Below are 24,987 nucleotides of genomic sequence, written 5' to 3'. Positions count from 1 at the left end.
CTCAATAAACCCAAAACTACTCCAATCTAGGCTACTAGCCCTGTCCTTTGAGGGACTATCTACAGTTTTCAGCTATCTACTCTTCCAAAGCCCCAGGTGACTATAAGCAATAAGGACACACCAATATATTGTACTGAGTGACAACAGCAGACTAAAAGCCTGGGCCAAGCAGCCAGTTCTTCCTGGGGAAAAGCAGACTTAGAGACTGCTCCCAGGAGAGACCCAGCCAGCCTTTAGCAAGGCTCCCCAAAACTGAAGCATTCACGACTACCTGGAAGCCCTGCCCCAGACAGCAGACCAAGGGCACCCTGAGATGTCAGGGAAGTCTGACCTCCCCATCCACGCCAAGGCTACTGCCGGTCACACTTCACCAAGCTCCACTTAGACCAGTGCACATTTCCACTCTGATCTCTCGGGCTCCAGCTCTCCTCCACAGCACGCCAAAGCTGATGGAAAATAGAACTAGTCACAAGGTTAAACTTCCTCAAGGTTAAACTCGAAAGGAATCCTTGCTACCTAGAAAACAAAGCCCAAACTCCTGAGCACAGCTTTCCAGGCCCTCCACAAACCCATCCAACCACATCTCCATGCCTCTTTTAATCACTACCTGCCCCAGCTCCAGCTCTTAAGTAACCTGAAGAAGTACCCCCCATCCCTGAACCCCCCTTTTCTGCTAAACCACATCTTCTTCCTATACTACGCAATTGTTTGAGCCCAAAGACAGAACCATATTCTGATCTCTATGAAATTCTACCACACTTTTTAAAAATCCTTGTCAGACAATTCCAAATATATGCTAGCATTCCTGAAAATCCTTTTTAAAAATCCTTGTCAGACAATTCCAAATATACGCTAGCATTCCTAAAAATCCTTTTTAAAAATCTTTGTCAGACAATTCCAAATATACGCTAGCTTGTGTCTCCTAAAAATTTATTAAACAAATCTACATCCAAGTTACTTACAGTGATTTTGAACAAGGTCTGGAACACACCCCAAGAAATCTCCAGAATAACCCTGATCTATTAACCTTTGGATATGGTTATTAACTACTTGAATAATTTATTAACTATCCTAACATTTAGCCAACATTCTCATATTATGAGACTGTTGGAGAGCTTGTAAAGGCAAGTACTCTCCCATTTCCACAATTATCAATCCAGAAATCCAGAAGGACTAGTATGACAGACCCTATTCTGAACTGTGAACCCATTCTGCTCCTAGCAATTCTTTTTTCCCAAGGCCAAGTAAAAACCTGCCTTAATGACCTACTCTTCCCATCAGATACTATATCATAAAGCCACAATAAATAAGTATACACAGACAGATCAATGGTCAAGAAATAAACACAAATACATATAGGAATTTAGAATATAACCAAGGTGGCATTTCAAATCAGGAAAAAATGGATTGTTTAGTGACATTTAGACCAAATAGTAAAGTCAGATCTGTACCTCATGCCTTACACTAGGATAAGTTCCAAATGGAAGAAAGATTTAAATATAAAAACTAAAACCAGAAAAGCATGGCATCATAAAATACTAGAAAAAAAATGCTAGCATTTTCTAACAATCTCAGAATGGTGAAGGCTTTTTAAAAACATCACTCAAAACCCAGGAGTTTAAAAAGACTGATAAATTCAATTAATAAAAGTTTTCAGCATGGTAAAAACCACCGTAAGCAAACGACAAAAGCAAACTGTCAAAAAAAAAATGGCAACTCTATATATAGACAAAGGGCAAATTTTCCTAATATATAAAAAGTCATTAAATAAGGAAATAAACAATTGAATAGGCAAAGCATATGGATATTTCACAGAAAAGGAAATTCAAAGAGATCTTAAACATAGAAAAAGAGCTCAAACTCTCTCATGAGGGAAATATAAATTAAAACACACTGATGTGCCATTTTCTTTCTAACATATTGGCAAAGATAACAAAGTTTAACATACACTGCAAAGGTTTGGAAAATACTCATATTCCTGGTGGAGCAAAATTGATACAACATCCAAGAAAGGACTCAGCAGTTCTACTTATAAGAATTTATCCTACAGATACTTATGTGCAAAATGACATATGCACTTGTCATTTGTATACATGTACATGTTCCCATGTTTTGTGGCAGTGAAAGATAGGGAACTGGTCAGGGACTGGTTAAGTAAATTATAGTATAATGAAATTTGAGGCAGCTATTAAAAAGAAAAAAAAAAAAAAAAGAGGAAGCTCCCTATGAACTAAAATGGAATCATCTTCAAATTCTGTCAAGCCTACCTTCAAAAATTATCTAGAATCAAGCCATTTCCCCACCACTTGGCTCAAGACATCATCATCTCTCCTGGCTGAATTAGATTGCTAAGTGATATCTCTGCTAGGATCCTCACTCCCTTCTATCTAGTTCCCAAGAGTAGTCAGGTCCTGTTAAAATATAAACCACATTATGCCAAGTCTGCTCAATACCCTCCAGGGATGCCCTACTTCAGAGTAGAAGCCATAAGTCATATGTCACCATTTCTTCATTCCTACACCCCATTATTTCTCTGACCTCTTCTCTTTTTCAACCCCACTGGCCTCCCTGCTTTCCTTCAACACTTCAAAAATGCTCCTGCCTCACAACGTTTTCTTTGCTGTGCCCTAGAAAACTTCCCTGAGAAGCCACACTGCTTTCTCCCACAACTCCATCTCTATTCACTGTCACCTCAGCCAGACCTTCCTTGTCCATCCTACTTAAAATTGCATGGACACACACATACACACACAAATGTGGTATTCTCTGTATAATCTTCAGCTTTTCTTAGTTTGAAATTGTTCATAAAAATGTTGAAAAAACAGACCCACATAAAGCTAATCCCCTTTCCTTGCTTTCCCACTGCACTTGTTACCATCCAACATCCATTGTACTTATCCATCTACCCCACACACAACATACAGAATTTAAACCCCATTAAGGGCAAAACAGGGACTTTTGTGTTTTGTTCACTACTCTATTTCTAGCTTATAGAAACAGTGCCTATACCTTTACCAACATCAAATTCCTGGTTTTTATTTTGTACTATAATCGTGTAATATGTAACCATTGGGGGAATTGGGATAAGAGGTCTTGTCACTCCCTCCCTATCTGTACTATCTTTGCAACCTCCTGTGGGCCCATTATTACTTCAAAAAATATATATTGAGAAAACAGGGCCAAGTACATAACTGGTACTCAATACTTGTTGAATGAATAAATCCCATGACTTAGTGAAATTAAATGATTCATATTAAGTGATAACATACTACCATTGTGTGAAAAATAAAGGGAAGGATTTTTACATATAATTGCTTACATATGTATACATTATCTCTGGAAGAAAAAATAAAAACTGATCATACTGGTTGCTCTGGGTAGAAAATCTGGGTGACTGGAGGACAGGGTGAGAAGACTTCAACAGATCTTCTGTACCTCTTGAGTTCTGAACCATGTGAATATATTATCTACTCACAATACAAATTAAATTTTAAAAATTTCTGTTCTACCCTATTCCTCAGGGTCAATGTCAATTTTCTATCTAGTTTCCAGAATTCAGTTTCTTTCCATTTTTGAAAAATCACTACTGCAGTTTTCACACCTCTGCACCTGTTCTTGCAGGGATCCTTAAGTCTTACATGGCCCTCTCCGCTTTAAAAAAAATAACCAAACGCTCTTGAACTTAAATCAGAGGGGGAAAAAAGGCTATCAAAGACATTTTAAGGATAAATAGGAAACTCAAATATCAAAATACAGTATATACAATATTGTTACTGTGACTTTTCTTAAGTTCGATAGTGGTATTGTGATCACGTAGAAAAACGTCCTTAATCTTAAGAGATAATGTTGAAGAATCTAGAGGTAAAGGGCCATAATGTCTGCAACTTATTTTTTATGCGTTCCTACAAAAAAAGAAATCTGTACACATATAGATATGTACTGACTACATATATGTGCATATGTGAATATATCTCTATGTAGATACAGATGTTACAGAGATAAAAACTAACATGGGAAAATATTGATGAATCTATGCAAAGGTTATATTCTGTACAATTCTTCCAACTTCTGCAGGTTTGAAAATTTTGAAAATAATAAGTTAGGGGAAAATTTTTTTAAACCTACTAAGTGTCCCAAAATGAGCTCAAATGTCACTCTTCAGAGGTCCTTCAGGATACACGCAGTTGGGAAGTCACTCCTTTTTCTGCATTTCCAAGGCACTTATGTTCATCCTTCAATAGACTGAGTGAAAAAAGCATGGGGCTTCTCAATCAAGCCCATAAATTTCAATACCCTCTCATGTGCACACCTCTAGGTTCATGCTCACACATGCATCCCAGCAAGGCCTAGAATAAACAGAAGATCTTAAAAGGATCAGACACTGGCTAGTTAATGTCCAAATCTCAAGAGCGGGTAAGAAGGCCTGGGGTGAGCTTGTCAAATTCTTGCCAGGGAAGTGTTGGGGGATAGGGTGACAGGGGGACTGGGATGTTGTCAGTGGAAGGACCAGCCTCGGAATAGAGCCCAGCCCCTAGACCTACTGTGGATGCCCCTTTAATTTGGGACACCAAGGTTTAAATTTCAAAGACTTCAATGACTAAACTCTATCTTTCATAATCTTAGCTTCCATCATAATCACTCAGCCTGCTCTTTCAGACCAAGGGGCTGTGTGTATGTGTTCACAAGTTCCCTTACTAGAACACTTAATCCCATAAATTTCCCACGCATTCCCACACCTGGATGACAAACTCAAAAACACCACATCTCTTACTCCCTACAGTCAACCACACAGGCAACCCAGCACATATTTAGCATTAGCAAGAACAAAGTGCAAAATCTTTAAAATACTGGTGCCAACTTGCTGAGCAACAGGAAAGTCCATTACCGCTGTAAGTCAGTGGTTCCTCCTCTGGACAATGGCGACAACAGACAGCAACTATGGAGTACCATGGATATCTTGAAAAGCCCCACAGTGAGGCTTCTAGGTGGGGACATGGTTGCGGCAAAAGGCAGAAGCAGCGGTCAATATCCAAGGACATAACTTTATTGGAAACGAGGAGTGTAGGAGAGGGCTAGGAATCAGGCTCTGTGGCAGGTGGTAGCTTCTCGTCATCAGGGGGACAATCGATGAAGTCAGCCAGCATGGCAGCTGTGTCATCCTGCTCCTTTTAGGGACAAAGTAAGATTCAAAACAGTCACACACACATACACAGAAGAGTGGGTAAGGCTGAGGACAAACCTCTTCCCCAACACAAGCAACTGCAACCCCTTCTCCCTGCCTGGCCCTCCCTGTGAGAGCTGCCAACCCTGCCTGGCCCACTCACCTTTTCCTGGAGAGCTGTCGCCTCTGTCTCCGTCTGCATTTCTTCTGCTGCAGATGTCTCTGGTGGGGGTGGTACCTTGTCACTCCCCACCTCAGTCCCCTCTTCCAGCAGGGCTGGGGGAGCACAGGGCTCCTCTTCAACAAGCTCCTGAGGCGGCCCTGCTGGGGGGCTCTCTGCTTCCCTCTCCAGTTCCTCTTGGGAGGGAAGCACCTCAGGGGCCAGTGTGGGTGCAGTCTCGGCTCCATGCTCCTCCTCAGCCCCCGGCTCCTCTACTTCTAGCAGCAGCCCGGGTTCTGGTTCAGGCTCAGGCTCTGGTTCCGGCTCTGGGTGCAACTTGGGGGACTCGACAGGGGGTAGAGCTGGAGGCAGGTTAGGGGGTGGAGGTCCCCCTTCCTCTATCTCCCCTCCTGCTGAGCCAAACTCCAACTCTTCTACCTCCTCCAGCTCTTCTTCCTCTTCCTCGTCCTCCTCCTCATCTTCCTCTAGCTCACCTTCCTCTTCCTCATATTCCTCCTCAAACTCTTCTTCCTCTTCTTCTTCTTCTTCAAAATATTCTTCTTCATCCTCTTCTTCTTCCTCAAAATCTTCCTCCTCTTCTTCCTCTTCATCCTCCTCTTCTTCCTCCTCCTCCTCCTCATCACTGCTGTTGATATTAATAACTGTCAGATCTTCTTCCAGGGCTGGGGGTCCTCCCCCACCAGAAGTCCCTTCAGGGACCAACTGAGGTGGTGCGAGTGTCACAGGGGCTGGAACAGGAGGTGGTGGGGGTGGAGGGAGAGGCCCTGGGGCTACAGGAAGCTCTTCAGGCTCCTCTTGGGTTGGTAGAGGAGGGGAGGCTGTTGGTGGCCCAGCAGGGGTAACAGGGGGTGGGGTGGTGTCTGAGGGGGGTGGAGGAGGCAGGGGCAGCAGCCCCTCAGGCACAATCACCACACTGTCATCAGAGTCGCTTTCCAAGGAGATCTCCACATCGGATGCCTCCTCCTTATCATAGTGGACAAATGCTGGCCTGGGAACTCTCCCCCCAAAAGTTTCATCTGGGGGTATAGTAGGTGGAGGAGTGCCACTAGGGGCAAGGACGGGGTCCTCATTTGAGCCTGCCCGGTGGTTCTCAGGACCAGGAAGGAGCCGGGGGGGTAGAGACACCAGGCCTGGGACAGAGAGGCCTAAGTGGTTGGCTGTGGCTGGAGGTCCAGGGCGTGTTGGAGGCATGGGGCCTGCTGAGGGCATGGGGCCTGCTGAGGGCATGGAGCCCACTGAGGGCACAGAGCCCACTGAGGGCACGGGGCCTGCTGAGGGCATGGGGCCTGCTGAGGGCATGGGGCCAGGGGGATGGAAGGGTGGGGCCCTAAATGGAGATGGAGCCTCAGGAGGGGGAACTGGAGCAGGGGTAGGGCAGGTGGGGCCCATGGACTGCAGAGGAGGAACTCGGGGATGGGTCAAAGCTGCACAGGTCACCAGGGCCTCAGAGCAAAAAGAAGAGACCTGAGAAAGGAAGAAAAAGAAGTGTTAGCATTAGGAATACAGGGTTACATGGCACCAGAAAGGAGAGCCCACCAGCATCAGAAACAAGAGAACCAGAAACCAAACAGGTACACTCAGCCCTAGGCAGCAGTTACCTCAAGGCTGTCTTCTCTCTGGCCAAGGGAGAAGGCTTGCAGGGCACAGGCGAGAGGAGGTGGGCAGCGAGGAGAAGGTGCCAGCAGCAGAGCTAGCAGCAAGTGATAGAGTTCACGGCGGCAGCAGGAGCTGGTATATGGGGAGCTGCCTAGGACCTCACCCTGTTGGACACCCATGACCAGGGGTAGGACCAGATCATGAAGTCTCTGAAAAGGACACAAGGTACATGTAGAGACACCACTGAGTCTACCCAACCCTTCTCCAAGGGATTCCTCCCAGGTTGAAATGGACCCCCTAGGGGGGCACGGCCCTCAATATGGATAGGCAGTGGCCCCTCCCCATTCTCCATGGGGACAAGGCTCCACTAACCCTGTGAGTCTCCTCCTTGATGAGAGGCCCGCACATGAGGATGGTCTGGCTGAGGCCTGAGGAAGGAGAATGGTGTGTAAGAGGCAGGCTACTAACAGGACCGAGAGGAAGGGTTTCTGTAGCACACAGCCCAAAGTGAGCGAGCGCCCAGCTCTGGCCCCGCCTAACTCAGGCAAGTCACTTTACTGCTCTAAGTTTGTATTCTCCAAATGTGCATTGATATATTTGGGGAGCATTGGCTCTCCTCTTAACATCAGGTGGAGTGGTAAGCAGTAAAATAAAGGGAACCCAAAGGAAAGTTACTCATTAACTGCACAGTAATCAACTCTATTTCTGCTTCTAGATTAGCAATTTGTTGGAAGCAGGAAACCCCACTGAGCCGCCTGTCTTAGAATGTAAATTCCACAAGGCAGGGATACCTTGCACACAGAGAAGATATACAAACAAGACATGAGACCCTGAGGCAGGGGTGGGAGAGGGCGGAAGTGAAAACAGCCAGAACCATCTATCTAACAGCAGGATCCAAGATTCTGCCTCCAGCCTTGGTAGTTGCAAGGCTGCTTCTGCTCCTTCATTTGGCCTCTCTGCAGGATTTTAGCTGGTTCTGCATTTTATCTACACCCTCCACTTCAATGACTGGTTTTGGAATATCACTCCAAGCCATCCCAGCACCCCAAGGGTGTGGGGTACAGGCCTCACCCACCTCTCAGTGCAGCTGCACACACATCGCTGTTGGCATTGCTATCCCCCTTCCGGTGGCTGGGTGGGGCCATAGCCTCCCCCACATCCAGCTTTAGCTTCTTGGGGGCACTGGGCTTCCCCATCTGTAAACCCCCATCAGGGCTTCCCCTGGGACTGCGCAGCTGGTGGTAGAGGGAAACATAAATCACATTCACAAGAAGGCAGCACAGAGTCAGGAGATGGTGTTTGGTGAAGAGGCTCATTTGGACAAGGGGCATAAGAGGAGAGTCTTGGCAGAGGAGAGGGTAAACAGAAGCCTCACCTTAAGGCTATCAGCTGACGGGGAGATGTCACTGAGTAGGTGGGTGAGCAGGGCCTCTCCTGAGGCTCCTCCCTGAAGCACTCCTGCTGAGGCACCACACACCTGTACCCACAGCTCTAATATAGCATATACCTTAGTCCGCATGGCGCTGTGCAGAGAGCAAAGGACAGCTTGTGGAAGGGGAGTCAACACATCAAATCTTGCCTCTCCTCCGTCGGTACTCCCAGCCCCTGGAGACTCCCAGCCCACCCATCTTCTCTCCTCTTTATTCCCATCCTAATGGTCACCTGTAAGGCTTTTCCTGGCCTGGAGAGAGGGAATCTCTACCAATGCTCCAGGCATTGAGGACCTGAGGAAGCAGGCGGCTGATCAGGGCACCAAAGCGCAAGAGCCGGCCTCTACACCTGGGGGTGAAGATATGACAATGACCCCCATTCTCACCATGTCTCGGTCCCTTCACCACACTCTGCCCAGTCCCACTCACGCGAGGATGAGTGCAGAGAGCAGGTCCAAGGCTTCCAGGTGGATAGAAGGCAGCAGCAGCAACCGCAGGGGACCATCTCCAAGTAAGCTCTGCATAAGAAGTTGGCGAAAGTAAGAAGTGGGGGAATAAAGTGCAATACACAGAATAAAATGGAGACAAAGTAGATGTGACTAAATATATGTACACACACAGGTAAGAAACTTCAACCCCAGCTCTCCCAACAAAACCAAATCCACACCCTGTAAAACAGACCCTAGGAGGAGGATGAGGGGAAGAATGGCTGAACCTCTCAACAACAGCCCTGCTGGCCCCCTAGTTCGCCCTTCCCTAGGGAAGCACTATGTGAGTGAATCCACTCTTGACCCGCATGTGTATTGGGAGAAGCCCCAGGGATAAAAGTAAGGAGCTGTCTAGGACAACTTCAGGGATGACATCATTTTGGGAGCTTCAGATTCCACACTACTTTCCTGGCTGCCCTGGGTCCTGAAGAAGGACTATGAACAGAGGACATACTTACAATATTCTTGGCACTGATGCTCAGGGTCCGGCAGATGACATCCAGGATTTCCTGCACAGGGACGGACACAGGAGCCCCAAACTCAGAGCTAAAGAGAATCAGAGCAGGGAGACCCTCAGCATAGGTTCCCCAGTGTGACTCCGCACCCACTCTCAATCTCCTACCTTGTAATAAAGGTAACACCCCCATCTCAACCCCTCCTGCCTCCTGCTCCAGACCCATGCTCCCTCCAACACTCACTCACACACCTAAGCATGAGCCCCAGGCAGCGGGCCAGTCCAGAAAACCTCTGCCAAAGCCGGAGGAGGATATGGGCATCACCATCTTCTGAGGGGGAAAGCAGCATCTCCACTCCAGGGCCTTCATACTGCATGGGAGCTAGACAGAAACAACCACCTTCACATTCTAGGGCTTTCTTCTATTCCCTCCTTTTTCATTTGTGGTGGATGATCCACCTATATTCTAATCCATTCTGCCTAGAAATTAACTACCCTTCCTCGCTGAGCCACCCTCCTGGTTCTCTCCTGCCACATTCCCCAACCACTCTGCCACTACCAGCCATTGTCCCTACCTGGTTCGGCTCCCTCATACAGGGCCCCCAGCAGGCTGTGCAGTGAGGCCAGCAGGCTGTGTAGCTCCTGCTCCCAGCTCTCAGTGTGCTTCAGGCCCTGGGAAAAGCCAGCCCCTAGAGAGGGCACCTGCGAATAACACTCACAGGCCAACTGCAGAAGAAAGGTCAGAAACCTGGTCAGATGAGAATCAGCCCAGCCAGAATCCCCCAGCCCCACCAAGGCCAAGAAAGATGAAGATCGCAGAGAGCTCTTAGGGAAAACAAAAAGAGACAATGAGGCAGAAAGACACAGATGGAAACACAGTGGCAGAAGTCATGCCTTGTGTACCTTTTGTATGTTAACAGAGAAGGAAGTGGCAACATAGTCCAAAAGCAGTAATTAGAGAAATGCTATGAATGAGAGATAAGAGAAGCTCCAACTCAGATCCCCAGGCTCTCCATCCCCCTCCTTTCCCTTTACCTGCTGGAGCTGAGGGCTCAAGGCATCCACTCGAGATAGGAAAAAAGACGCCAACTTGCCCTGAGTTAGGGGAAAACAGAGGAAAAAGCTAGTGGGTCAGCTCCAAGGGCCAGAGACATGCACCCTGTCCATTCCCAGCAGCAGAATCTAAGCCATGGCCTTTTTCTTCCTTGCACTCTAGAGGACATCACACCTGGGAACAGACATGCTTTCTTGGTAGAAAGATACCCTGAATGTCAGCTCTCATCCTTAGCCTATTTGGTGGGGAAAGGGTCTGGCCCATGCCCCACAGACAATGGGCTCTCGGCTGCCAATTTTTGAAAAATGATAGTCATCTCCCTCAAACCAGAAGGACAAAGAGTACTGAAAAGCAGCAATCCCATGCTCAACTCTCCACCAGTTTAGACAAGACGGGTCCAAGTTGGGAGTTGAAACACTAACCAGAGGTGTGAGGGCAGGCCAAGGTCAAGGCAGAAGGGAAGACCACAGGGCAGAATTAAGGCAGCACATCTCAGGGATATCAGCAAACATTTACTCTGCCAATCACGTGAAGGCACTAGCACAGGAGTATTTAACCTGGGCCACAATTTATTTGGGGGTAGAATCAAAGGGGCCTATGAAATAGATGGGGGGGAAATTATGTTATTTTCACTAACCTATAAGTGAAACATAGTAATTCTTCCAATTAGAAATGTTAACAAAAAGCCACAGTAGTATTAGCAGAACCTCTGACTGTTAGCAGTAGAAGTCATTCATTTTCATTTCACATTATAATAGGTATCTGAAATATCCACATGTATCACTAATCTGAAATTCAGTAGTTGTAAGACCTGCTGCTAGACCTTGTTATTTGATACATTAATGAAGGAGGACATACTACTCTATCACAAGTTTTTAAAATATATACTTCAACTGAATCGGTTTCCCTTATAATTCTACGTATTTCATAAATTTAAAAACACTCTGAGAAGGTGTCCACGGCATAAAAAAGGATAAGAACACTGAAGCAGACCTATAAAAAGGAATGAGATGGGATTTCCACCTTCTGTGGAATGTGAGTTAGTCCAGAAGACAAGCGTGTAGAAAACAACAATCTGGAACCACAATGGCACTGTACCAAGTCGGGGAAAGAGGGAGGGTTAAAAGGGACTGATGCTAGCAGGCAAGATTTGGGAGGGTAGAACTAAGCTGGACTTAGAAGAAAAGGGAGAATCCCCATGAGAACAGAGAAAGAGGAACACTGAGGGAAGCTACAGACCCAGAAGACACCATGGAGAAGCAGGTTGAGGCCTTAAATCCCAGCCTAACGAAGATGGACTTTATCCAGGGGGCAGGGGCATCACATGCACAAAGTAAACTTCCAGAAGACAAATCGGCAGTGGCACCAGGCCTATGGCAGGGGTCTTACAGGAACAAAGCAGGAACAGAAGCCTGTCAGTGTGTGGTTCAGAAACCAATCTTCTAAGGACTCCCTCCCACGTACCCTGTGGCATAATCATTTAGTTGCCCACATTACACTTCAGGATTCTTACTGACCATGAGACAAGTACTGTTACAGCTAATGGCAAGATAGGAGAAGACCAGGAACCATTTCCCTTGGGACTTGGACATCACTTTCATGTCTGATATAGTAGAACTCAGAGCACTTCAACCCCAAAACAGTAACCACCCACAGGTCTCCTCATTCACGAGTTTTTCCAAGAATGAGATTTCTTAGAGAGTTGCCAATGCCCCAACTATAGTGGCACTCAGCACTTTTGGCCAACTAACCGCTCACATTTTTATTGAGACTCTGGCTCCAAAAGCTGGGGTAAGGCCAACAGAAGTTTGCCTGTGTGACTGCAATAAAGCAGAGTATAGGGACATGGCTCTGACTACAGGTCTACCCAGGTGATCCACAAAGCAAACTAAAGCAATGGCTTACTTGGCATTTTATCTGAAGGGCAATCATGTGTGTGCATGCATGCTACTAATCAATTTGGCAAGGAGAAGTAAAGCCTCTAAAGAATGACTTCATGGACTCAGAATGCTTAAGATACATTGTTTGCGAGTAATCCTGAGTTTGGAGATTACAACTGCCCTGGTAGCTTCTGGGGGATGGGACAGAGAACAGATAACACTCCAAAATGGCAATTTTCAGTTTCTTAAGCACTGGTCTGCCAGATTTTCCAAGTACAAATTGCCGCTGGGGCCTTTGCACAAGACAGATTCTTATCTGACGTGTTGGCAAAAGATAAAGCCAAAATCCTCGACGGCTGGACGTTCTCCAGATGACACTACATTCTTAGAGAAATAAAGACATACATACCCTGTTAACATCATATGAAAGTTTTGTTGTTTAGTCTGAAAAGGATGCTCAAAATGCAGGCCATAACTTCAAAAACTACATGTCCAACCAAACGTTGTGAATTATAGATTAATTCTCCTGACCACTACTCACAGTGAACATTTCAGAAGGCAGATTTTACTAAACTTAGTAAAACTTTAGTTAAAAAAAAAAACCTTTTCCAAATTTTAGTAAAATCCATGTTACTCCAAATACCTTCTTGACAAAAGTCTTGCCCTGCCTACCCAAAGATTCTATGACCTACAGTTCATTAGTGGCATTCATATAAAAACAAAGAATCAACAATGACATGACCCCATGTTCAATGAGAAACATCATCTGCTCAGGGACTTTTCAGATAGTGCAAGTAACCAGTTACTAAAGCCACTGCAGACAGCATCCCCAGATCACAGCATATGTGCCCACGGAGCTCTGCATCTGGCTCACAATCATTCTCAAGCCACTAATAATTAATCAGAGCTGGTGTTTGTGTTAAAAGCTATCTGCCAGTCCTGCCTATGTTCTTAAAAGCTTCCAGGGAGTTTGGTTAAGTGGAAAAAACATGAGCTTTAAGGGCAAACAGATCTGAGTGACACCCTGGTTTTATAGCTACCAGATACACAACCTTGGGTAAATTAGTTAAACCCCTCTGGGCCTGTTTCTTCTGTTTAGTTCGGTGATACCAACTCCACATAATTACTGTAACGATAAAATGAAAGGACACATCTCAGACACTCAGAAGAGTACCTGGCACGTTGTGGGTACCTACTTACTAAGTTCCCTTTTCCTTTCTTTTACTTTCTTGAGTTAGTCATAGAACCATGAAATCTTACTTTCGAGATAATTTGAATGATAAACTCTTTAACTGATAACACTGATGGATGATATAGTTAATCACATCAGTTATACAAATAATTATTAATTTGCTGCTAATTCCAGTTTTCTACATAGATTTGTGCTTCCATCTGAGTAAGGGGACGCCCAATGGTTTGTCAAGCAATGATGAGTATAACAAAACAAGAGAACATTTTATTTAATCTACAGGAGAACACACCATTTGTTCTTAGGTACTAGCTGGCACCCAATTATACTGCAAACAATAGACGTGCCAATTATAAAGGCCCTTTAATTGTTACTGCTTTGGCAGAATTTATTCATATCTGTTATTATATCTCCTTGAAAATAAAACTAATCCTTTCACTGACCTCCTCCCTCACCTGACCCACAGACACCCTACCTGTCTGACCTAATAAGGCTCTGCTGTACAGACCCCTTGTAGCCGTCATGTCAGCTTGGGGAAAAGGGTGAGGAAGTGACAGAGGGAGTTTCGTCAGGAAAGAGACATGTTGGTGAAGTTGTTACAAAGAATAAATCAGGAAGGCTTCCTGCAGGAATCACAAGAGCTTTAGGATTAAAGTATGATAGGGTGGTAGAAAAACAGGCAGGGCACTCTAGAGGTACAGAGAAGGCAGGGCAAAAAGAGGAAAAAGTCCATGGTTAAGAGCTCGGGCTTTGGCATCAGATATAAGTTCCCATCTCTATTGATCTTAGGTGAGTTACTTAATTGCAATTTCTTCATCTGTGAGGATTAAAATGAGATAATGCATGTAAAGTGCTACAAGGTGGGATAAGTATAGCTGTGGAGACTGGTAACAGAACAGACAGCAGGTGCTTGGAAACCTCGGCAATGGAATCTGAATTAAGACAGCTAAAACGCTTTAGTCGGTAGCAAGAGGAATTTCCACGAATACTTACTTTGAGAGACCCACAAGCCCGAGGAAAATAGGTCATACATGCCTTCATCCCCTCCAGTGCTGAGAGCTCACACTGTGGAAAAAAAAACAGAAAGAAAGGTGAGAGCCCAATATCCCTATAGATACCATCTCCACCCTACTACCCCTCAAGGTCCCTTCTCTATACATTTTTTTCTTTGGCCTTGCCCTCTTCTCACTTCTTTGAACCTATTCCCCAATCACTGCCCATCACATTTTCTAACCCAAGTAGTCTGAGCGAGGCGGGCACTGAGAGGAGTCAAAGACAGGGGGACTGGGGAGGGGTCTCACCTCTGGTCTGAGGCCCAGCAGGGAGGTAAGAAGGCCAGGCAGGTGGTTCATGGAGATGTCCCGGAAGAGGGTAGGAAGTTGGGCTGCATATCGGAGCAGGTCCCTCAGAACAGCCACGGCCAACTCCATTGTGGGGGGTGGGTCCTGAGACTAAAGAGCAACAACACCCCATGCTTCTAACCTCACCTTCATGGTCACCAAGAGGAGGAGGAACAAAAGGTATGACAACATGGGCTTTTGAGAAACACCACAGTTAATATCAATATTACCATCAGATCCACTAGGAATAGAGTGCGTTAGAGATATGGAGTATCCAAAAGTAACATATTTGTCTACAGAAAGGACATGTGTTTACATTTTAGTATTAGGGGTATTTGGGGTCCTAGGAATTTGTTTGGGGGGGTAGAAAAAATAACAAAGCCACACCTTAAAGATCTAACTGGAAGATCTCAAGAGCTTGAGTTTCCCATAAACATATTTCCCAAGAATGGAATGGAGAAGAGCTCACTCAGAATGGAAAAAAAAGTCTCAGCCACAACAAAATTACCCCATCTCTTCAAGCTAGCTCAAACCTACCCTGGAACTCACAAAGAAAAAATGGTTTGGGTTTAGGACTTGCCTAGAAAATTAACACGTATCTAAGGAAAAAGCATTCAGCACATATCTCCTGCTAGATCAGAGGAGGCCATGTGTCAGAGAGACAAATAATGCGTATTAAGAAAGTAAGAATACGTAAGCATACCAACTACAAATGGGCCTTCAACACTCTCCAATAATCTTACTGCATTTATCTTAGGTTAATTCTCTCTGCCACTCAAACCTTCTCCCAACACGGTCACCTCTGTATAACCAGATCTGCAACTTCACAGAGGAAACTGAAGCCCAAGGATGAGCACTCCCTCAGCTTCCCACTACCAAACCTGAAAATTCAATCTTCATCTTCACCTACCTTCTCTTTCCTTCCTCTTGTCACACTCAAGGAGGTAGGTCCCATTCTATCCAAGACAATCCCTCCACTGTGCATTAGAGACTATCCCCTTCCCTCTCATAACCCTACACTATTAATTAGCTCCCTTTCTCCTGTATTTCTAGCCAATCTCTCTTAAATGGACTCTTCCCACTGACATTTATACATGCTCATCTTTCTCATCTTAAAAATCTTCTTTTAAGCCCATCCTCTACTCATCCTGTTATTTCTCTCCCTTACTAGTAGAGCCAAACATTTTGAAAGGATTGCCTTTCTTCCCTATTTCCATTCCTTCTCCTACTCACTTCTCATTCCAGGCTATCTGGCTTCTGTGTAGACTCCTCCACTTTGATTACGGTCTTAACCCTTGAGTTACTAAATCTGATAAACAATTTTCAGTCCTTGTCTTGTTCCACCTTAGGGGAGCATAAACAAAAAGGAGTCCTCCCTCTTCCCATGGATTCCATCCAACCTACAATCCTGGTTGTCTCCTTTCTGCTGCTCTGTTTCATTTTCCTTTGTAAGCGCATCATCTTCTACCTGATCATTAAATGTGGAGTGCCTTAAAATCCACTCCACATAAGTACTCGTTTTGATCATCTCATCCTCATCCTCATCTCCAACTGCCATGTAAATGCTGGAGATTCTTCCCCTTTGTAAAACATAATGACTGAAGTGCCCCCATGAACCCTCGAGGTTACACTCAAGACACCTGGCCATGTCCACTCACACCAGACCAGGCGTATGCTTACAAAGAAGACTTCTACTGAATTCCCAAGGCCAAACTTATGAGATTTTCACACCTTACCCTGAACCTTGACTGTCTTCGATGTTCTGAACTCCAGAAGTCTACCTAGATACATCTTCTCCCTGACCATACTCCATTATCAAGACCTGTCCACTTTGCCTCTAGATCATTCTCGAACTCATTTCTACTACTACTACCCTAGTCCAAGCTACTCTGGATGTTCTCCTAGGTTACTTTAGTAGCCTTCTATGCGATGTTTCTGCTTCCATTCTGGCTCCTTTCTAATCCCTTCTCCATAGAGCAGCCAAAGTGATATTTTCAAATGAAAATTTGATCATGCCCCACCTCTTCCTCAGCCCTACTTAAAACCTTCCATGATCTCCCACTATTCCAAGAATAAAAACCAAACTCCTTAACATGCCTACGCCACAAATGATTCCCATCTATCCACCTCCCAAGTCATATGTCATCAGCCCTAGCCACATCAGTTTGCTTACAGTTCTTCAAATGGACCAAACTCCTCTTCTCTCTGAGCTTTCACATACTTAGAACACATTCTTAGCCCAATTTAATCCTCATCAGTTCAGAAAAGCCCTCTCTGAACCACTGACCCCAATCACAACAACCCACACCACCCCAGTCTGGGTCAGATTCTCTTGTTACATGTTCTCAAAAAACTATAGTCTTTACCTCCATAGTACCTACCTCAGTTTATCATTGCACACTCATCAGTATAATTATTCAATTAAAGTCTCTTCCACTAGAACAAAGAGCAGCAAACTATGGTTTGTGGGTGCCTGTTTTTCATGGCCTATACGCTAAAAATGTAGCTTGTAGACCATGTAAGAACACATTTTTGAAGGGTTAGAAAACTAACAAAGGAAGAAACAACAGGCAACAGAAACCATATATGGTTCACAAAACCATAAACATTTACTATCTATAAACATTTATTTCACAGAAAGTTTCCCAAACCCTGCGCTACACTCTAAGCACCCTGAAAGCAAGGTCCAAGTCCATTTTACCACTGCCTCCCCAGAGCTTAGCACACAGCCTGCCACATGTCCTCAGAATATGCTTCAAGAACTAAATGAAGATGTTATCAAAGAATGTAAAAGTAGAAAAAAAAAAAAAATATTAAAAGAAAGGTATAGGCAAAAAAAAAATCAAACACTTGGAAAAAGGAATTTTAGAGATGTCACTAATTAGAAAAGCTAATGAAAAATAAAACAGTCAGAAGTTACAATGTGTGAAAGGTAACATGAGTTAAAATAACCCAGTAGATAAAACATCAAAAAGTTAAAAAGGATTTGTATTTGAAGCTATCCTCTCTATCAGGAAACTGCTTCTAATTACGTTGTCCTCTGAACTAATGTCCAAGCAGCAAAGAATATACCACATGCAGAATGGAGAATAAGGGATGGTTGGGGGGTTGGGTCGGGGCAGCAGCTGAATCCTTACCTGCAAGACCTGCTGAATGCTCCGAAGCCAAGAGACACAGTGCTGCTGGAACATCTCCGTGGAGCTCTCCCCTACCAGCAGGGACAGCAGACAGAGGCCCTCAAACCTTATAAGAAGTGAATGATAACAAGTGGGTGAGAGACTTCAGAAAAAACTATTTACCGCTCTTTTACTCTCACTGGACTATAGCAAGACTTCACCTCCAGGTCACTATGGTTTCTAACTTCTGAAATACTTACAAGACTTGGACTGAGATGAAGGTAGCAATAAAAGAAGGAAAGGGGTAATTCTAGGCGGGGCATAGGAAACTTGAGACTGGAATAGGTGGGGTTCAACTCAAGTGAGTTCATGAAAAGAATGACACTCCAACCTCTTAGGAATGGAGAATCTCTGGAATCCATGAGGCTGTGAAAATGGATGGACAGATGTATAGCTCACTTCATCTCCCTGGAGAAAAAATAGGATTAAAGACTTACCGAGTTTTGATCGAACCGAGACGTGCATTACTGAGACCCACCAACGCCCCAACAGCTGAAAGATTCTGGAGGAAAGAAAACAGGGAAGTAAGTCAGGAACAGGAGGCTAAAGATGCAGAATTTCTCCAAGCCTTTGCCTGTCCTGGCATCTATGAAGCTTCTTCTAAAGTCACACCTCCTTTGAGGCCAAAAGACCATTCCTCTATAGAGGCCTTCAGCCTTTGCTCTATTTTCAGTAGGTGGCATACACAGCAGCCTGTCCCACAGCCTTTCCTCAAGTTACATCTTGCCTGACCCCTTCTCTCACTTTCCACCAACAAATTACTGCTATGCAGAGGACAGCCCAACTCATCCCAGCTACCAGACCTCAAAGATGGGTCTGCTTCACCCGTGTATCCCTGAGCAGGACTAGCAAAGAAGAGATATCCATAAATCCTTACTGAATGGACAATGAACTCATCTGTTACCCTTCTTCCTTCACTCTCACACAAATTCCCCTCCGTCCCTGGCTTTCTTAGAGCTGTTAAGAATGGCAACATGGCCCTAGACAATCACGGCCTCTTTCCAACCCTCTCCTCTCATATTCCGAGAACCGCTCCCACAAGTAACCTCTCCATCCCCTAAATCGTCAGACTCCTCTTAGGGCCCCTATGTCACCCTAACAGTACTCAACTCTCATTCTTTCAACAAACACATATTATGCATTGAGTTAAGTGAAGGTATGCAGAGCTAATACGTAAGTAAAATTTAAAATGAGGTCCCTGCTCTCATGAAGGGAAATGTTCATTCATTTAGTCAATATTTATTTAACATTTACTTCATGTGAGATATTGTTTTAGATACAGGGAGCTTCTATTCCATGTTAGAGAAGACAGAAAATAGACATATGACCAAATAATAAACAGTATGTTGGATGGTGCTAAGTGCCATGGGGAAGAATAAAGCAGACTAAGGAAGGGAAAGAATGGCTGAAATAGGGGAGACAGTATTTTATGTACAGTAGGCATAAAAGCCCTCTCTAAAAAGGCAATTTGAGCAAAAGACCTAAAAGAAAGTGAGAGCAAGAAACAGACACCCTCATACACTGTTGATAAGAATGTAAAATGATGTAGCCACTTTGGAAAATAGTCTAGCAGTCCTCAAAAGGTTACACATAGAGTTACCCATATGACCCAGCAATTCTACTCTAGGTATATGCCCAAGAGAAATGAAAACATATATTCTCACAAGAACTTGTACATGAACGTTCAAGCATCATTATTCATAATAGCCAGAAAGTGTAAACCCAAATGTCCATCTACTGATGAATGGATAAACAAATGTAGTACATGCATACAGTGGAATTTTATTTGGACATAAAAAGTAATGATGTTCTGAGACATGGGTGAACCTTAAAACATTATGTTAAGTGAAAGAAGCCAGACCCAAAAAGCCATATATTATATGATTCATTTATGTGAACTGGTCAAAGTAGGCAAATCTGCAAAGACAAAAAGTAGATCAGTGGATGCCTAGGTCTGAAGGGCAGAGAGGGGATGGGCGAAATGGGGAATGACTATCAATAGGTAAGTTTCCTTTTGGAGTGATGAAAATGTTCCAAAACTGATAGTGATGATGGTTGCATAACTCCACTAAAATACTAAAAACCACTGAACTGTACACTTTAAATGGATGAATTGTATAGTATGTGAATTACATCTTAATAAAGCTGCTTTAAAAAAAAAAGGCATACTGATAACAACAACAAAAAAAAACGTTCCAGGCAGAGGACAGAAAAAGAACAAAGGGGACGTGGTTCCATAGTGTATAGCGGTTAGCACGTCTGCTTTACACGCAGAAGGTCCTGGGTTCGTACCCCAGTGAAGTCACTGTCCATGGTCTATGGCCATGCCACCGTGAACAAGCCCGATGTCTGATCTCAAAAGCTAAGCAGGGTCGGGCCTGGTTAGTACTTGGTTGGGAAACCACCTAGGAAAACCAGGTGCTGCAGGAATAAATAATAAATAATAAAAATAAAAAAGAAATAAAAAAAGAAAAAGAACAAAGGCATATCTGAAGACTGACAGGAAGTGAACTGTCACTGGAGAAATATAAGCAAGAGAAGGAGGAGTAATAAAAAAATAAAGGTTCTGATGGCAGAGACAGACCTTGTAGAGCCATATAAGCAACTGCTAACTTTTACTCTGACTAAAAGTCATGGGGGAATAGGGGAATGAGGCAGAGGTATTGTCTGACTGATTTATTTTTTAAAACACATCAGCGACACTTGAGTTGCCTTGCTGAGAAGGCAGAAACAGATAGAAGCAGGAGGCTATTGTAATATTCCAAGAGAGACATGATGCGGCTTAGAGAGAGTGGGAATTGTGGGGATACAAAGCATCAAATTCTGGATATATTCTGAAGGTAGAGCCAACAGGATTTGACAACGAACTGGATATGGATAGGAGATAAAGGCAGAGATAAATTGAGCAACTAGTCATTTACTAAGAAGAGGAATACTGCAAGAGGAGCAGTTTTGTGGGGTTAGAATCAAGAGTTCAGTTTCAGATGTTAAAATCAGGGATGTCTATTTAACATCAAAATGAAGATGCCCAAGAGACGTTGGGTAGATGAGTCTGGTGATAGGATAAATCTTGGTTAGAGTATGAATTTGGGAGTTGTCAATCACAAAGCTGGGTCAGCTCACCAAAGGAGTGAAAAAAGCAGTACAAGGACTGGGTTCTTGGGCACTCAAACATTTAGAGGTCAGAGAAGTGAGGAAGAACCACTAAAGATGACTAGCAACGAGTGACTAGTATGGTAAGAAAAAAATCAAGAGAGTGATATCCCAGAAGCCAAGTAAAGAAAATTTTACAAGAAGGAAGGAGTTACCAACTCTATCAAATGCTACAAATAGGTCAAGTAATATGAGGACCCAAATTTGACCTTTGCACTAAATATCTTGATGGTCACTGGTGATCTTCAAGAATTACCATATGACTCAACAATGGGGTGTTTCAGTGAAATAGTTAAGTTGAAAGCCTAAATGGAATGAGTTCTATAGGACAACATTATAGCAATAATTCATTCAGAGAAGAATCTTTAATGGATGCTCAAACAAGTGGGTAAAAGGTTGACAAGACACAAGGCATTTTATGTATCTCCTCACAGGTCATGTATTAATTACAAAAAGAAAAACTGTAACTTTGCAGTGAAGAAACCTTGCAGATATCAACTTCAGCCAGTGATCAAAGTTAACACTGCCAGTAATGAATGGGACAAAGAAATATTAGGTGCCTCCTGATATGATGTACCAAGAATGTCATGTCGTTTCTGTAGTGTTACTGCCAAAAATGAACAACCTGAATTGAATCAACAGGAAACAGCAGACAAACCAAACTGAGGGATATCCTATAAAATAACTATTCTGTAACCTTGAAAAATGTCAAGATCGTTAAGACAAAGACTGAGGAACTACTTCAGAGTAAAGAAGACTAAAGAGACAGGACAAATAAATGCAATGATCCTACACTGACTCGTGGACTAGAAACTTTTCTTTTGCTATAAAAGGCATGTTTAGCACAATTTACAAAACTTAAATGATTCATAGATTAAATAATGTATTATATCAATGTTAATTTCCTGATTTTGATAGAATGTGGTTATGTAAAGGAATGTCCTGTTTTTAAGGAAATACTGAAGTATTTAGAGGCAAAAGGTGTTATATCTGCAAGTTACTACTACATGGACCCAGAAAAAATATAGAGAATGATAAAACAAACATGCACTTAAAGTGTTAACATTTGGGGAATGTGAATGAAGGGTATACAGAAATTCTTTGAACTATTCTTTCAAATTTTCTATAAATTTTAAATTATTTAAAAGTAATGTTATTTTTTTTTTAAATGGGAGAAGAATCAAAGAATCAAAGACATCAAGTACAAACAAGAATCAAAAACAACAAGTTCTGCCATAAAGAGAAGTAGAGAAAAGAGGCAGGGGCTGGAGGGGATTTTTTTAAAGCAGCTTTGAGCTGTGTGCTGATAAAAATGACCCAAGAGAGGGAAAATCTGATGATGGAGAAGTGGGGGAGAACTGCTGAAGCAATGTACTTGTGTTAAGTAGAGAGGGGACAGATCTGGTGCACAAGGAAAGAGTTGGCCTTAAATAAGAGCATGGACCAGTTTATCCCTAGTAGTGGGAGGGAAGGCAGAGCATATGGGCATAGATGCAGTAAAGCTAGAAGATAAGGTGGTGGGAGCCTATGAGAATTCTCATCTTACTGTTTATACTTTCTCGGTGAAATAGGAAGTGAGGTCATTAGCTAAGAGCAAGAATGGAGAGAAGTAATCAGAAGTTGTCTAGGAAAGTGGAAATGTAACAGGATTGCTAGGCAACACTAAGGGTCCACTTGAGATGATGATAGCCATGAATTTAAAATGAGATGCCATGAATTTAAAGTGAGATCAGTCAGGAAGTACACGTTTTTCTCCAGCTATACTGAGCTGTGCAGGTACAGGCAAGAACATACAGTTCGATTTAATACAAACAGGGTATTGCCAGGCAAGCTCAATGAAGGGAGAGGAACAAGGAACTGATTATAATGGAATTTAAACTGAACAAGAGAGAACATTACAGATAATGAGTTAATTTCTTTTGAGTAGTGATAAATGCTAGGGAAGAAACAAAACAGAATAATATGAAAGAATGATTAGAATGGGAAATACCACTTTATTTTAAGGGGTGGTCAGGAAAGACTCCTCTGAAATAGTGACAGGTAAGTTGAGACCTAAATGAGCTCACCTTCCCATGACTTTCCCAGCAAAGAACTGATGAGCAATGGCCTCAGCATGGTCCAGAAGAGATTAGCTTGGGTGGCTGGAGTACAGTTAAGACAGGCAGGATGTCACATGAGATGAGGTCAAGAGGTAAACAGAGACCACATCATGTAGAGCCTCATGCAGTGATAAGTTACTGTATGGGTTTAAGCAAGAGAATGCTATAATCTCACTGATATTTTTTAAAAGATCACTGGGTACTGGCTGGGGAATGGGACACTATAAAGCGCTGGAGATACAAGGCAGAAGAAAACACTCTGTCCCTCAAAGCACATGCAGTTATAGGAGAAATGAGATCTGGGATTTTGCTTTAAAATGCTACGGTGGGAGCGGGGAGGCAGAGTTGGGACGGTAGGAATGAAACAAGACTAGTAAAATGTTGTTAAAATTGAGTGAGGGGAACAACATAGGGTGGGGTGGTTCAAAATACTATTTTCTCTGCTATGTATAATCTGAAGTTTCCTAAGTTTTTTTTTTTTTAGTTACACACACACAATAAAACAAATCAAAGCCAAATTACGTGGGTGTGGAGGGAGGCTGTATGTATAAACGAATAAATTGACAATTTCAATATGGTGTAGCAAAGAGCAGCTAGCTAACCATAGCTGGTTTAGACAGGTTTCCCAAAGGCAGCGACAAATAAACAGAGAATTGAAAAGATTTTTGGAGGCAGGCAGCACAGGGAGCAATTTCAAGTAGAGAACAGTAAAAGCAAAAGCCCAGAGGCAAGAAAACCCAAATACTGAAGGATAAAAAGAGATACTGCCGGAGAAAAAAGAAGCTAAATACCAAAGATCTAGTGAGTGACAGGACCTGGAATCGAATCTATTCATGTGTGACTACAGATCGCATAGCAATAAAGAAATGAGGCTCATCCTCTCCTCTGAGTTTCTACTTGTGTGGCCGATAAAGGAAAAATGCGTGCATCTCGTCAGACTAATACCCGGATACCCTGTCTCCAGCTCGCCTTCCCTCCACCTCTCTACTGCTGCTGCAGTTCACCGTGAATCTGGAGCACAGGTGCTACGCCAACCTTTCATCAAGAGCCGCGGGCACGCGGGCCACAGACTCACCTGGGCCCCGCCCACCGTCCCATGCAGCCGCAACAGGCACATGAGCCCGGGCAAATGTGGGGCCGAACGGACTGGGGGATGCACGGGAGCAATGGCGGACCCCGCTCGCGGCTGCAGCAACCCGGACACGCTCTCCAGCAGCAGCAGGCGGAGACGCGGGACCGAGCCCACCGCCGAAAGACCCCCGGTCCCGCCGGGAACCCCAGCCGCGGAGCCTGCAGAGGGCCCGCTAAGAACGGCTGCCGCCATCTTCACTGGGGCTCTAGTGGTGGCGTGGCGTGATGACGCAAACATACCGCGACTGTCGCCTCATGGGGTGGGGGCGTTAGGAAGGGGCCGTGAACCTGCGCGTTGAGCGAACGAGTTAGACTCCAGCATCTACCTAGAAAAGAGCATGCGCGGGTTAGAGGGCTGGGGTGAGGATGTGCGGTGCTTAGTTCCCGAGGCGTGAAGGGCTGAACAGTGGGCCGGGCCAGGGGCGGGCCAATAGCGCTTATAGAAAACGTGGTCAGGACAAAAGGCGCCGAAGTCCGAAAGCTATCAGTTAAAGTAACGGAGTCTCCGGGTACTTTTCGCTCTATGTAGCACTGATATCTAAAGAACTGGCCCTTTAACGAAATCATAGTTTAACTACATTTACAACTACAGAAATGTTACAACACACGTGCCTTGCAAATTTAAAAAAATAAATAAACCTAGTATTGGGATGAA

General features: G+C 44.0%; 1 protein-coding gene across 2 annotated transcripts; it reads right to left on the bottom strand.

Moving 5' to 3' along the window:
- Window positions 1-5,022: 5,022 nt before the first annotated feature.
- On the bottom strand, window positions 5,023-24,658 carry PELP1 (proline, glutamate and leucine rich protein 1). Of its 2 annotated transcripts, none has more exons than XM_015597403.1 (17): window positions 24,573-24,658; window positions 18,387-18,451; window positions 17,911-18,016; window positions 14,735-14,884; window positions 14,427-14,498; window positions 10,346-10,405; window positions 9,886-10,036; window positions 9,563-9,692; window positions 9,315-9,402; window positions 8,798-8,886; window positions 8,601-8,717; window positions 8,314-8,461; window positions 8,014-8,173; window positions 7,311-7,366; window positions 6,941-7,147; window positions 5,325-6,806; window positions 5,023-5,165 (listed from the first exon to the last, which is right to left on the bottom strand). In XM_015597403.1, the coding sequence occupies exons 3-17, from the start codon at window positions 17,962-17,964 to the stop codon at window positions 5,073-5,075; spliced, it is 3,057 nt and encodes a 1,018-aa protein (XP_015452889.1). In that variant the 5' UTR covers window positions 17,965-18,016; window positions 18,387-18,451; window positions 24,573-24,658; the 3' UTR covers window positions 5,023-5,072. The 2 variants fall into 2 exon arrangements, with proteins under 2 accessions (XP_015452889.1, XP_006922336.2); XM_006922274.3 differs by lacking the exon at window positions 24,573-24,658 and adding an exon at window positions 24,277-24,564.
- Between the last annotated feature and the right edge of the window lie 329 nt (window positions 24,659-24,987).

This window comes from Pteropus alecto, unplaced genomic scaffold, assembly GCF_000325575.1.
Source record: "Pteropus alecto unplaced genomic scaffold, ASM32557v1 scaffold398, whole genome shotgun sequence".
NCBI classification, from domain to species: Eukaryota; Metazoa; Chordata; class Mammalia; order Chiroptera; family Pteropodidae; genus Pteropus; species Pteropus alecto.
The sequence above is the reverse complement of the archived record's forward strand: the minus strand, read 5'-3'. Positions and strand labels throughout refer to the sequence as shown.

Coding starts and splice junctions, on each gene's coding strand:
- PELP1 (XM_006922274.3), bottom strand. CDS start 24,525: ATGGCGGCAGCCGTTCTTAGCGGGCCCTCTGCAGGCTCCGCGGCTGGG. Junction 8,887..9,314: donor GCATCAGTGCCAAGAATATT/GTAAGTATGTCC, acceptor CTTCTTATGCAG/AGCTTACTTGGAGATGGTCC. Junction 5,166..5,324: donor CGACAGCTCTCCAGGAAAAG/GTGAGTGGGCCA, acceptor TGTCCCTAAAAG/GAGCAGGATGACACAGCTGC.